The sequence below is a fragment of the Pelodiscus sinensis genome, chromosome 2 (genome assembly GCF_049634645.1).
Source record: "Pelodiscus sinensis isolate JC-2024 chromosome 2, ASM4963464v1, whole genome shotgun sequence".
NCBI lineage: Eukaryota > Metazoa > Chordata > Testudines > Trionychidae > Pelodiscus > Pelodiscus sinensis.
Window position 1 is genome coordinate 193,198,617 of NC_134712.1, and position 14,187 is coordinate 193,212,803.

The window sequence follows — 14,187 nt, forward strand, 5'->3', positions numbered from 1 at the left end:
CAAGGATATTTTCTCACTTAGGATTCTGATTTATAAAGTTCTCAAAGCAATAAAGTTTCTTTACAATTTATTTACAGTTAGTGTTGTTTGAGGCAGTCTGTATGGTGGGCAGGATAAGCATCATTAATAGGCACTGCTTTGACAGCTGTAGCAGATGGATTGCCTGAATTTAGCTAGTGCAAAAGAAATGAAATAGTTTACGTAGACCTGCCTGAAAAGATATGTTTAATAATCGCACTCATAATTAGGTTGATTTGCCAAAGAGAGAGAGTGAGAGTAAGAGAGCAAAGAACTATACAGTGTACTTAGATTAGGATGGAAATGTACACATCTATTTACAATGGGAGATGAATTGCAGACTGATAAACGTCTCCTGTGCAAATCACAAAATTCAAGAGGTAATTTAAAAGTAAAGCAAGAATACAGAATCTGTAGTTGTTGCTCAGTATTTTGAAGCATTTTTCTGGGAATCTTCAACAGGTCATTGTAGGAATATGAACAGCAGAGACCTAAATACTTCACAGATTAAATGAAGTCTTATCAAAATAGGTTTTTAATATATATAAAAGCATCTTGAATACTGCATACAGATGTGGTCGCCTCATCTCAAAAAAAATATATTGGCATTAGAAAAGATTTAGAAAAGGACAACAAAAATGATTAGGGGTTTGGAATAGGTCCCATATGAAGAGAGATTAAAAAGACTTGGACTTTTCAGCTTAGAAAAAAGGAAACTAAGGGGGAATGTGATAGAGGTCTATAAAATCATGACTGGCATGGAAAAAGTGATAAGGAAAATTTATTTACTTATTCCCACAATATAAGAACTAAGGGTCACCAAATGAAATTAATAGGCAGCAGATTTAAAACAAACAAAAGGAAGTTTTTCTTCACTCAGCACACAGTCAACCTGTGGAACTCCTTGCCAGAGGATGCAGTGAAGGCTAGAACTTTAACAGGGTTAAAAAAAGAGCTAGATAGATTCATGGAGGTTAGGTACATCAATGGGTATTAGCCACGATAGGTAGAATAATGTCCCTAGTCTCTGTTTCTCTAGAGATAGGTTACAGAGGAGGGGTCACGTGAGGATTAGCTATTGTGATCCCTCCCTCGGGGGCATCTGGTATTGGCCACTGTCAACAGACGGGCTATTGGGCTAGATCAACCTTTGGCCTGACCCAGTATGGCTGTTCTTATATAAACTAAGAAAACAAGAAATGCTAGATGTCTGTTTATTTAATAATATATATTTGAAGCGCATACAGTGTATTTTAGTAAAGAATAGTTGGGGGAGAAGTGTTTCTTCATGAAAGAGAACATAATTAATTACACAGTGAATCTGCGTTCCCCCTTCAAATTAGTGGAAACTTTAGCATTGACTTCCATGGGCACAGGATCAAAGTAAGGCTTTATTCTGTAATCACTCCTTGTATTAAACAAAAAAGCTGGCAACGGGGTTTGTTGCAAGGAAAAGTTCCAGGGTTGGTACTAGCGTGGTATGTCCTGTAGTTGTTGGTAAGAATCATCCTGAGGTTAGGTAATTGTCTGTAGGAGACTATTTGTCTGTCTCCCAGAGCCTCTCGGAGTGTAGTATCTTGTTCTAGTATAGGTTGTAGTTTACTGATAATGTGTAGGACGGGTTTAAGTTGGGGGCTGTAGGTGATGACAAGTGGTGTTCTATTGTTGGTTTTCTTGGGTCTGTCTTGAAGTAGATGGTTTCTGGGTATTCAATTGGACCTAACCAATTCAGTTATAAGATCAAGAACACATATTCCTGCTCATCCAGAAACATAATTTATGTCATCATGTGCCGACAGTGTCCTTCTGCTATGTACATTAGACAAACGTCTCAGACACTTTGCCAACGAATCAATGCACACAAAACGGATATCAGACAGTATCACAAAGAAAAAACGGTTTCTTGCCATTTCAACCAGAAGGGGCATCGTCTCAACGACTTGATTACCTGCATACTTCTTCAAAGACATTTTAACACCAGACTTGAAAGAGAAACCTCTGAACTGTCATTCATGCTTAAATTTGACACTTTATGCTGGGGTCTTAACAAAGAAACGAATTATCTTACCCATTACAAAGATAGCTTCCCCAATTATCACCTCTAATATCATTAGCTCTCAGACATTTACCCCCCTCCCCCCGCATTCTCCCTCTGTTCTGAAATTTGATTTGTCCTTTGTATGTGTGTTCACTTTTTTTTGATTGTATCCCTTTGGTATATATGGTCATGCCTATTTTCTTCCACAATTTGATCTGAGGAAGTGGGTCTGGCCCACGAAAGCTCATCACCTAATAAACCATCTTGTTAGTCTTTAAAGTGCTACATAGTCCTGTTTTTTGAATTCTGAGGGTCTGTCTGTACTCGTCATGAGAAAGGACTGCTGAACTCTTGCCCATGATAGGTGTGTAGGATGAAAAAAAGTTTCCTTTGAAGATCCAAATATATGTGTGTATATTTCTCCCCATTTATTTGTTTATTTTGTTTTGTTTGTTTTATTTTAGTGATCTCAAGTAATTATCAGACATGTTTGGGACTTCTGATGCATTACCCACCTATAGGAGATGTACACTCACTCATCCTAAGAGCACTGTTTCTCCGAGATCCAAAGGTAAGGTACACATTGCTAAATATTACCAGCACAGGAAATAAACCTCTTTTGTAAAACATTCCAACTGCTACAAAAAGTTAGACACACAGTATTCTATATGAACGACAGGGAAGCACTTTCCAAGGAGCTACTTCTGGAAACTGCGATATTCTTCCTGATTGATGGGATAGTATGCACAGTTACTCAAGAGGAGAATTGTCTGGTGAAATTAAAATATGGGTTCCCCAGACCTAAAGTTTTGTCAGTGCTCTAAGCAAACAGCTTGAGTAAATCAAGTAACTACTTAGTAAAAGTTTTCCCCATGTGTCAGTAATTCATCCTTGGAATTCTTGGCAGAGGACCACATGGCAAAATATAAGTACAGGGATATAGATATAAGTATAGGTATAGATGATATAGATATAGATTTTCCCCTGGATAACATAAGAAGTAATGACACAATTCATGTATTAAGTCTGTGAGCTAGACAGATGTCAGTAGCATCCAAATGTAGTAGGATATCATAGGTTTTTTTTTTTAAATTAAAGATGAAATCCCCTCTTTTATAGTCTGCAAAGTTTCACACAGATTTTATTTGTTCTCGTTAAAGTGTTTTTGTTTTAGTAATGTAACGTTTCTGACATAAATCAATTTATTGATCTACATTTTAAAAAAAGCCTCTGCAATTTTAGAGCTAGCCTAATTTTTTAAATAAAGTATTTGAGGTAATGTTGTGTATGACAGTCTTCTTGGTATCTGGATCCTTAACAGTTCTCAGAAGTTGCTGCCAGCTTTAGAATTGTCTGAGCTTGTCATGTCACTAAGCTGCCAATGGACAGTCTAGGTATCTTCCTTCAAGTCACCTTTGAATAGAAAAAATTCTGCACTTTTATCACTTGGTGACTGCCTTCTCCAAAATGCCATAAGAGTCTGACATGTATTCTTTTATAGATTAAGAAAAATTGTCTCATTGTTTGTGTCAGTTTTCTGCAGAAATCTGTGTCCCCTCAGCTGCTTGCCTCATTCCTTTTGTGCATAGATTTCTTTCAGGATGAGAAGTAGAATCCGTCATCTCCTTGACACTTAAGAAAGTTTGTAGTAGTAAGATTTTTTAAGATTTAAGCAGCAGACTGTGAAATCAAACTATTCCGCATTTACGTTCTAGCCTTCTCTTTTCAAAACATAGCAGAAATGTTTTTAAAGAGAAAATGTTTTGTGGAAGGGAATAAATTGTGCTAAGCCATCAAATTGAATATGGCATGTTTTTAATTCAACCAAAAAAATTTTGGTACACAAAACTAATTTAATGTTTAAAAATTCTACAGCCGTGTGTGTGTGTGTGTGTGTGTGTGTGTGTGTGTGTGTGTAGATCTTACTACTAAGAGATGGCGCCTACATCCCACACCCCTGACTTCCCCCTTAGTTGTTTTCCGGTGTTCAGTAGATGGAAGCTGACAAACTAATGACACGATCCACCCATTCTTAGCCTCATAAGACTTCAGTTGCATGCATGCATCTTCACAGGTGCTCTTGAGGTGTTGGCATGTAGGGTATGAGTAGCTACACATTGGAGTCCACCCTTCTGTGTGTAGAGCTCCATGTTATAGTGAAAGGATCTGGCAAGGAGAAGCAGAAGAGAAAGGCTCCAGCATTGAGGAAATGCCAGTGCCTTTCACTTCCGCTGGAATCTGACTTGCTGTATGAGAAGACTCTGGCAGTGGGAAAGCAAAAGGCCCCCAACATTGATAAAAATAGCAGACTTAGCATGGTTACTTCTCTGAGACTTGAAATTTGAAATCGATGTTATTGCCCCCACTCCAGGACTGCACTGTGAACTCACTTAGCAAAGCGTTTATTCCAAATTTCCAGTTCTTTAATAAAATATTTTCTCAATTATATCTGTCAGTGGGATATCTAGTCAATTAGGGGGGTTTTTTCAGAATAGAAAGAGTTAAGTGAAAGCTGACTTGATATGAAAGAAGGGGCAATTAAAAGCATGTGAGTGTTAAGTGAGAGATTAGGGCAACAGTAGAAAATTATTCTTGTAAAATACCCAAAAGAATTGATTTGAGGTGTCTCTCTGAATACAGCACTCCAAAGTACCTATTTTTTTCCATTTTTTCATACCACCATTGTTGGGTGGTGCTGTGAATTTTCAAAGCAGATACTGTTACATGAAGTAGAGATGTTGAAGGAGGGCAGTCAGAGGAATATAAAGTGATTAAAAAACATAGTTCTAACTAGAGTTGCTCAAATAAAAAAAATTAAAAAACCCAATTAGAAATAAAAGTCATAGAAAATGTGAACATATTGTATTCCTTAAATAACCAGATGTTCTCTCCCTCCTGAAGGCAGTCAGGGCTTAGAATAAAAGGTTTTAAACTATTGTTTTAAGTTAACTGTGAATTTTGCAAATCTGTTTTTACCCTTTAGCAAATAAAATTCTAATACAGCAACATAAGCAAAGTAATTTTCATCTTTGTGAGTTCTTATTTGTATGTAGTTGTGTGTAGAAGTGTTAACCTTATCACAGTGACTTATAAAACTAAAGTAGAACATTGCCAACTTAGATTACATGCAAAGAACCTGACAACCATCCTTTGTTTGAGAGCTTACAGTGTTTATTCAAAATATTAAGGCAAAATAAAAATGTCTGCTAACCTTTTAACATGAATAGTTGTATTACTTGCAAACAAGCTAATTAGAAATAAGGCAGCTGTATTCAGCTCTGAAGTGTTACTCCTCAATAACAGTCTATTAAAATATAATATAGAAAGTTACATTAGGTTGTCTAAAATTAACTTTTTTCCATTATATTAAAATTTCTGTTTGGTCCGTTTATTTCAGCATAGTATTTTGAGAAATTTGATAACATTTTAAAATAATGGCTTGTGGTATTATTGGTGAATTACAATGGAATCCCTGCAGAAGTACACATGGCTTCTCAAAGACGATATATTACTTTCTCATAACTGATTCTAGAGTAACTACAATATGAAATTAGCAGTAATATATGATTTTAAGGTTTAAGGTCATGATCATACTTAAAATGACTAACTAGACTACTAGAGGAATTTTCATTCCAGCCTTCAACTCTCAACATGATCTGAGCAGTAAATGGCAGGATTGAGAAAAATACATTACTAAGATTATGAACTGAACTGTTTGTACATTATTTTCAGTTGAATTTTCTTCTTAAGTAGCTGCTGCCACATCTCATAGTTTTTTTCTGAGCTGGTTTCATGTGCCTGAAAGGCTGTTTAGCTTTACTTTCTTCTTCTTCAGATACATTCTTTTCTATACACTCATTAGCTGAGGTGCTTCTGAAAAGCTGTAACTATCCTTTGAAAGCTGCCGTTATTTCAGAATTGTTTGTTTCAATGTTTGTGAAAGAAGAGCAGGTTTTAGTTTGTTTTGTTGGTTAGCACTGTGTGCAATCTGTCAGTAATTACCACTCTTTAATGACCAGATTGTGACCAATCAGGAGTTAGTTTCTTTTAGCATTTGGACATTAGAAACTCATTAATTAATATCTACTCAAGAGGTGGAATTTTAATATTTAATGGTTAATTTATCACTTTAGAGTAATAGCAGTTAGTCATTCCCTCACCCCCAAATAATTCTTTATAAAGCTTCTAATTATTTAAGATAAATAAGTGCTGTTCAGCCATGAGTCAACTGACTTATTTCCATGGGATTTTTAGAGAGGGATTTTTAGAGACTTGGTGAGCAGATGCCCAGGAGTTTACAGAGGCTCAAGTTCCAGCCAAATTGAGTTGTTGGCCTCCTCTTTGCTGTTCGTCACTAATAGCTCAGTCCAAAAATCAATATTGGGGAGGCAGGAGTGAGAGAAGTAAGAGAGATGTAAAGTAGGCACCGTGGGTGAACTTGTAGGAGAGGCAGTGGGAAGTGCGAAGCCACCATCGCACTGGTAAGAGGGCAAGATATTCTTGCCACTACATGATGGGTTTGAGGTAGGGTAAGAAAGGGAAGGAAGATAGTTGGGAGGAGGCAGCTGAAGTATATTGCCATCCAAATAGGAGAAATTATAAAGGCAAATTAATTCATCTTCTGCTTGTCAGTGGTAGAACACAGAGAGCGCTGAAACTTGCCCTTCATGTGTAAAATATTAAAATTCCATATACTTAACACAATATAAAAATATTTTAACAGCCAAGAGTATGAAGGGTAATCTAGCCTCTAGATTTATACACAGTAAATTCTTGGCACAGTAAAGAATTCGATAGTTAACTACCTGATTTACATATATGATAAGGTAGTTGTAATCTGTACTATTGTTTGCCTTCCCATGTGCTTGCAGTTGACTGCCAGCCCAAAATTGGAGGACCATTTTAAAATGTGATCCTAAATATATGTTCATTTTAAAACACAGTGTTTTAAAATTAGTACTTTCTTAACCTATTTTCTAAGCACTGAGCCCAGAAGCATTTGTTTTCTTATAACAATTGAAACAACAAACATTTGATTTTAAGAATTATTGTCTAGAAATTTGCAGTTAAGCGCCTGTATTATTTTTCACTATTCAAATAAAAGTGTTACAGATAGCTACCGGTTTAATGAAATAGAGTTTGGAATAGCCAACATAATCAAAATACCTTTTTCAAATATTTTGACATAAAAAAGGATTAGTATTCATAATAAAAAGACTTGCCCATCCTTGCCAAACATGATCCCCATATTTCAAAATATGTCATCATTAATCAACCTACCATAACTTAGCCTTCCCTGCTATAGCATCTTATCGATCTCAACCAGTATTTTCAGGAAGAGTCTTGGAAAATAGAGTGCTCAGAATAATGACCATGGATCCTTCATAGCTGCCCTCCCTTTTAAGCCAGAGGCCTGTTACCCACAGTACCTGCATCAGTCATAACACTGGTGGTAGTATATGAAGGAAAGAGGCGGTTTCTTAGGTAGATGAATATATTTGTGACTGTATCATTTATATTGTCAGTTTCTACTTAGGATTCTGTGGACTGGCATCTTGAGTAACTAAAAGCATGCAAATATTGTGACAACCCACCTTAATCAACAAGAGTATTTAAATGGAAATACGGGAAACTGAGAGTACTAAAGAAAAAATCCTGAAATTAGTTGAGGAATTAGGCTGGGTTTAGTGAAGAACGATGAGAATGATTAAAAGCATTAGAAAACATGCTTTATCTCAGAAGAATCAAATAGATCAATTTGTTTAGCTTATCAAAGCAAAGGCTAAAGGGTGACAATTACAGTCTGTAAATATATACACGAGGAACACACGTTAAGCTTTCTAGCTTAATATAGCTGAGAAAGGTATCATGTGATCCAGTGGTTGAAGATAACCAAATTCAGACCCTAAATAAGATGTACATTTTATAACAGTGAGAATAATTATAGAAACAATTTACCAAGGGTCATGATAAATCAAAATTGGATTTTTTTTCTGAAAGAGATACTCTAGCAAATATTTTGTTCTGTAGCATCTGTGATACAGGAGGTTGGACTCAGTCATCACACTTATCTCTTCCAGCCTTGGAGACTATGATTTGGATGTTGCTGTATAAACCATGGTGTGCTTGTAGTCAACTCGTATCAAAGAAAGAATACAGTAGTGTTTCAACAGTAAGGAACTAAACAACACAATTACTGTGCCTTCACTAATTTTCCTGTCCTTCCTTATATTTCTATACAGCAAGATAATAAATTGGTTTGGGATTCATTTCCACAGTGAACCCCCCTCTTTATGATGATATAGAAAGAGATAGGAGAAAAAAGACTGGAAATGAAATTATCTTGGGGTATTTTAATGCCAGACAGCAAACTGTTTTTTCACAGACTGAATCTTTTTGTTCTTTGAGCATGAGAAAATAACAGTAGTACAGGCAAGAGCAAATGTGATCATATTTGATTTTTTTTAAGTGAGAGAGAGAGAGGGAAATGAAGCACCTTGTAGCTCTTAATTACCTCAGTTACCAATAAAATCTACTGCACATGAATTTGTTGGGGCTGTTTCTTTCAAATGACTAGTGTACTTCTATTTGAAGTGTCATCTAAAGCTACTGACCCTGTCCTAAAGAGTAACGATATTAGCTGTAAAATGATGTAATAAACCATATTTAGCAATGTTAGAATGAGGTGATTATGGTTCTTCTTGTGTGCAATCTGACAATTCAATTAATCACTTCTATTTTGTAAAATAGTTTATCAAAAAGCACCACTTAGAACAGTTTCTAATGAAAACTTTTCCATGTAATTAATGTATTTGACTAAAATTCACAAAAGAGAAATTATGAAATATATAGAATAGATTCTTAACTTTTTAATATATGCAAAAATGGCTACTGTTCTGTCTAGTGTAATTAAATTATAGTGTAGGCTATTTTGACAGGAATTCAGGTGTACTAATGATATACTGACACAATTAAATTCAGCATAGTAAATATTAATGTATTAACCTTATTCTGTACAACTCTTAATTTGGTTATATTATAGAATATTTCTGTGATCTCATTGTTAAGTGACTGGAAATGATCAGTAAAAGAAATTGCAGGATACATATTATCCTTTTCTGTCACTATTTTTATAAACAGATAAATTTGGAGATTTGAGGTGGAGTTTTATTCTTTTAATGATTTTAAGAAGTAGCATTGACCAAAATGTGTCTGCATCTTCCTTTTATTTTCTGGATACCAAAATGAATAGCTCTTCCTATCCCACGTCTCCAAAAACTTAACTTGTTTCCATCCTTCATGGAGATAGCAATGACATAAGTATATTACTTTTACTATAGTGGGTAGATAGGTGGATTTCAGAAGATGCCTATCTGAGATCTTTAAGAACTACCTTCTTACATACCACATTGTACACAGAACACAATAAAGTCATCTTATTTACTGTCCAGATAGCAAAAATAAACCAAATAACATCTTTAAAGTATTCCTCCATTCCCATATACAGTATATGGCATGTGTGTATGTATGCCCTTAATGTTGTAATGTAGAATAGGGTTTTATTGGTGTCTGTTTAGAATAGCTGCATTATTCAAAAAGCAACGAGTTACGCAGGTTGTCCAAATGAGTGCCAATAAAACCATAATGTGGTAGCTTTTCTGTCAATAAAAATGTTACATTTTAAATCTGATAACTTGGAATATGGACAGGGTTAGAAACAAGTCTAGCTGTGTGTTCAATTTTAAACATGGATCTTTCCTTTCTAGTGCTATAAAACTTCTATTTCTTAGCTGTGTGAGGTTTTGAGATACCAAGTCATAAATCTGTCATAGGTGCAAAGCTAATTTTTGCCATGCTTACATATTACTTTACTTCTGAAAACAAGGGTTCAAAAATAGATGACTAAATTGAAAGGATGATGGAAATTATATGGCTAAGCAATGATGTTTATGCAAGATGTGGTATTTACACAGGTTAAAAACTTGAACATTAGCAGAGTATTTTTTACTGTCTGGAATATTGATAACGGCTGCTTCTTGGTGTGCTTTGATCTACCTGTTAAAATATGTGATATATTGTAAAAACATAAATGAAAAAAGCTTCAACTTGTTAGGGAAAAGAGCTAAAATGTGTGTGGCCAAAATGTTCTTTTATTCAAGACAAAAATATTTATAATTCTAAATTAACATTTTTACTATTTCTGTTTCTTCTTCTCCAGAGAGAGAGAAGATCATAATGTAGAATAGTATGTAATATATACCATAGTGTAAAATACTTTTCTAGAACTGAAATTCCCACTCACAATAAGGATGCAGGTTGACATGCAAGGAAACTAGAGTTGGTCATTATTTCTAGTTGATGTAAGTTCAGGGACTTCTCCTTGTTGTTACACTCAGTAAACTGAATTCTTCAGTTCTTTTGGAGGCATTTTGTTTGTTTCAAGAAAAATATTTCCTTGTTTTTCCATTCAGTCAATTGACATCAAATAATAATTCTTTTCACTTCTATGGTATTGTCTGTAGCAGATTCTCAAAGGTTTTTTTTTTTTTTTTTTACAAGAAAATTAATTAATTGAAGCCTACAATTACTTTGCAGATAAGAAAACTATAATATAGCATATTACTGGAAAAAAAACATTGATCAACTCAGGTCTCCTGACTTCAGTGCCATCCTGTGATCAGTAACAATGCTCTGCCTCTTCTGTTCATGAAGTGTTACATAGTAATAGAGATACACTATCGAAATTATGTCCCAGTCTTTTAATAAATATTTTTAAAATCTGTGGCAGGCTAATTCAGTGCATTTTTTGCCACAATGGATAGTACAGGATAGATTCCTGTACAATCTATAGCAGCATTTCATGTTGAGCTGTTGTTTATATCTTATTTGCCAACCACATAACAAAAATACAGTTTCTTGGATACATAACAAAGAAAGAGTGGAGAGGTTAAATTTTCTGAGCACTAAGCTATTAGGTAGTCATTAATATGCACAGTCAAATTAATTATTGGTGCATAATGAAAAGTGACAGCTGTGGAATTGAACAAATTGTGTTCCTTATCTACGTTTTAGTCGTACTTCACTTCTGTTCCCAATCCACATTTTAGTTCTGTATATATCATTTTTGTAAGAGCTTCTTGTATTCCATTGGAGAAGGAAAATGTAAAACTTTTACAGTGAATATGGGATCACAAATTTTCCGAACTTTAATTATAGGCAAATGAAAAGGAAAAAATTAGCATTTTAATATAGAAATATCTTAGGCTTTAGGAGAATTATGATAAATCTAACGTTGTCTAGTGAACTAAAGAAGGGATATTACAATAAACTGTCTCCTTAGAAATATTTGTTTAAATAGCGGCTACAATACTTCATCTTTATCTTTTTTGGATAATTATTGCTATTTCAGACTGGGTTTTGTTCCAAGTTTAAAATACCGTTAGTTTTCCAAAAAAATATAATTAGCAACATTTGTTTGCTATAAAACTACTGGATGGAAAAAACATTCCAGTTTGCTTGTGAGATTATTTTTGTGAGAGTTTTGTTCTATGTTCGATAATTACTTTGGTGAGAGTTTTGTTATATGCATACAGTTCACTATTGCTGTTTCTCACTTGGTTGCATTTAGGTTATCTAGTTTCAGTTGTAATCTATTAAGCTAAATCTTTTTCAGTGGTTGAGGTTTTCCCACCTGTCTAGCCTAAAACACCTGCAACATATGTTTGCATAACCCTGCAATGCTTTGCGTTTTGGGCCTTGAGAAATTCCCCCAGAGCTTTTTGCTTATAAACAGCTGAGCAATTCATTTCTCTAATGACGAGTGTTTTTCCCCTGGCATCGAGGCAATAATATGTTCACTAAAATAAGTCTCATTTTTCATCAGAGAGGCACATTAGACATCTTTTTACAGTGCTATTTCATCTTCTGAACCTTCAGTGTCTGGAATATTTAAAAAACAAAAAGGAAGGAGAGGAAAAACTAAATCTTAAATTGTATTCTATAGATTTCATCACTACCACCTGTGTGCACACACTGCCAACTAGCACTCACACAAGTTAAAGTATTACTTTATTGAAGTAACTTCCTTGATGAATGGTACAGCAATCTTTTTATGACTTGTGGCACCCAATCCTGTCCCACTATGAGATACTTAACTACATAAATAATTGTATATAATTTTCTTGTTTGACTTTTATTTTTAATTTAGCAAACTGTCTTTGCTTTTTTCCCTACCAGTCTCCAACTCCGGAAACCAGACAGGCATGTTAGGTTTGTGACCACCAAAGAATCAAGTAAACAAATGCTTTATTCAGTTTTACCCATTATGCTATCTAAAGTTATAACAAAGAATCTAAAAAGACATGAATTTGCACCTTCCGAGCATCTGCCCAGTTGAGTGAGATTTTCTCCTGCTCCTCCTGGGTATGTCTACACTACCACCCTAGTTTGAACTAGGGTGGTAATGTAGGCAACCGGACTTGAAAATGAAGCCCGGGATTTGAATTTCCCGGGCTTCATTTGCATCTTGCCAGGTGCCGCCATTTTTTAATGTCCGCTAGTACGGACTCCGTGCTGCGCGGCTGCACGCGACACGGACTAGGTAGTTCGGACTAGGCTTCCTATTCCAAATTACCGTTCAACGAGGAGTAACAGTAGTTCGGAATAGGAAGCCTAGTCCGAACTACCTAGTCCGTGCCGCGTGTAGCCGCGCGGCACGGAGTCCGCACCAGCGGACATTTAAAAATGGCAGCACCCGGCAAGATACAAACGAAGCCCAGGAAATTCAAATCCCGGGCTTCATTTGCAACTCCGGTTGCCTACATTTCCACCCTAGTTCGAACTAGGGTGGTAGTGTAGACATACCCCCTGTTCCTAAGACAGCTAAAATGGCCGAAGGAATGCAAAGGGGCTCTCAAATCCTGGATCTGGTCTGGAACTGAAAAAAAGACAACACAGATTTTCCTTGCAAGTCCTGACGTTAATATATGCATGGAATGAACTTGGGGGTGGAAGAGGTGTGACTGAGGGGGCAATTTTGTGAAGATTTTTCTTTCCCAGAGGCATGTTGTTAGCTCCTCAGAACTGTTTAATTATGCAGAGAGCTGACCAGTCTCCAGAGTGGCATAGACTCAAGATTCCAGAAAGGTGACTCAAAACCACAATAGTCACCTACACCCTCTGGTCTGTCACTTCTGTCCTGTGCTTCTAAGTGATTTAACTTAGATTCCCACATGTACAGTACTACATTGCATGCTTATTACTATAACTCTGCACAGTATTTGTCCCTTTTAATTCATAATTAAAGCTTTTGACTGCCTAACATGGGCTGTGCACTTAAGAACTGAAAAAGTAATTGAAAAATTCACAGAATGTTGTTAAAAGAATGGTACTTATAATTTCCCTACATGCAAAATATGGGTTCCAAGACTTCTGGCTAATGTGACATCTCTAAAGGAAAAATCCATAGTAGTTCTGTATTTCACAAACCAAGGCAGGGGAGGAATTAATTTGTTAATCTTCTGAATGCCCTTTTTATACTTTTTGTTAAGGTAAATAAATACATAATAATAAGGTTGGGGTGTGCCATATGTAATACATTTGCCAATCACCCTTTAATAGCCCATGTTTTGCAAGTATAGGCTTAAATCTAAAATAAAATATTGATAAAAAAGAACTTACATTAGTTGACAATTAAAGGTATGAAAACTAATAAAAGTAATTAAGTAAAATAACTACACTAAATTGGAATCTACTTAGGGGAAAAATTTGGTTATGAATGCTCTGGTCAGAGTTTTTGTCTCTTTCATTAAATCAGATTAACTTATTTTATGTATCCTGAATACATAGTGTATCTAGTATAGGGGATGCACAGCATTGGGTATGTCTAGGAAAGAAATTAGTTTGAAATTGGTAGAAAGAAATTACATTTTTTTAGGATTATTTCTCAGGAAATGTGGGCAATTAAGTTTTTTTAAAAAAAATATGAATAGAGAAGATCCTACCAATAAAATGCTTCATGTGTCATAATCTTAATTTCTATTACTGTCTATTTGAAATGCAGCTTTCAGAAACATTGATTACGTTTAGGATAGTAGTTTTCAGATCTCTGTATGTTAACACGTGTGTCAGGT

The 14,187-nt window shown here is 35.3% G+C and overlaps 1 protein-coding gene across 6 annotated transcripts in view; it reads left to right on the top strand.

The window, feature by feature from the left end:
• Nucleotides 1-14,187, top strand: part of TBC1D5 (TBC1 domain family member 5) — a 515,710-nt gene that overhangs the window by 393,421 nt on the left and 108,102 nt on the right. For all 6 annotated transcript variants that reach the window (XM_075922103.1, XM_075922104.1, XM_075922102.1 and 3 more), the window contains one exon: nucleotides 2,521-2,627. In XM_075922103.1, the coding sequence (XP_075778218.1) occupies nucleotides 2,521-2,627 (107 nt within the window). The remainder of the gene's footprint in view (nucleotides 1-2,520; nucleotides 2,628-14,187) is intronic.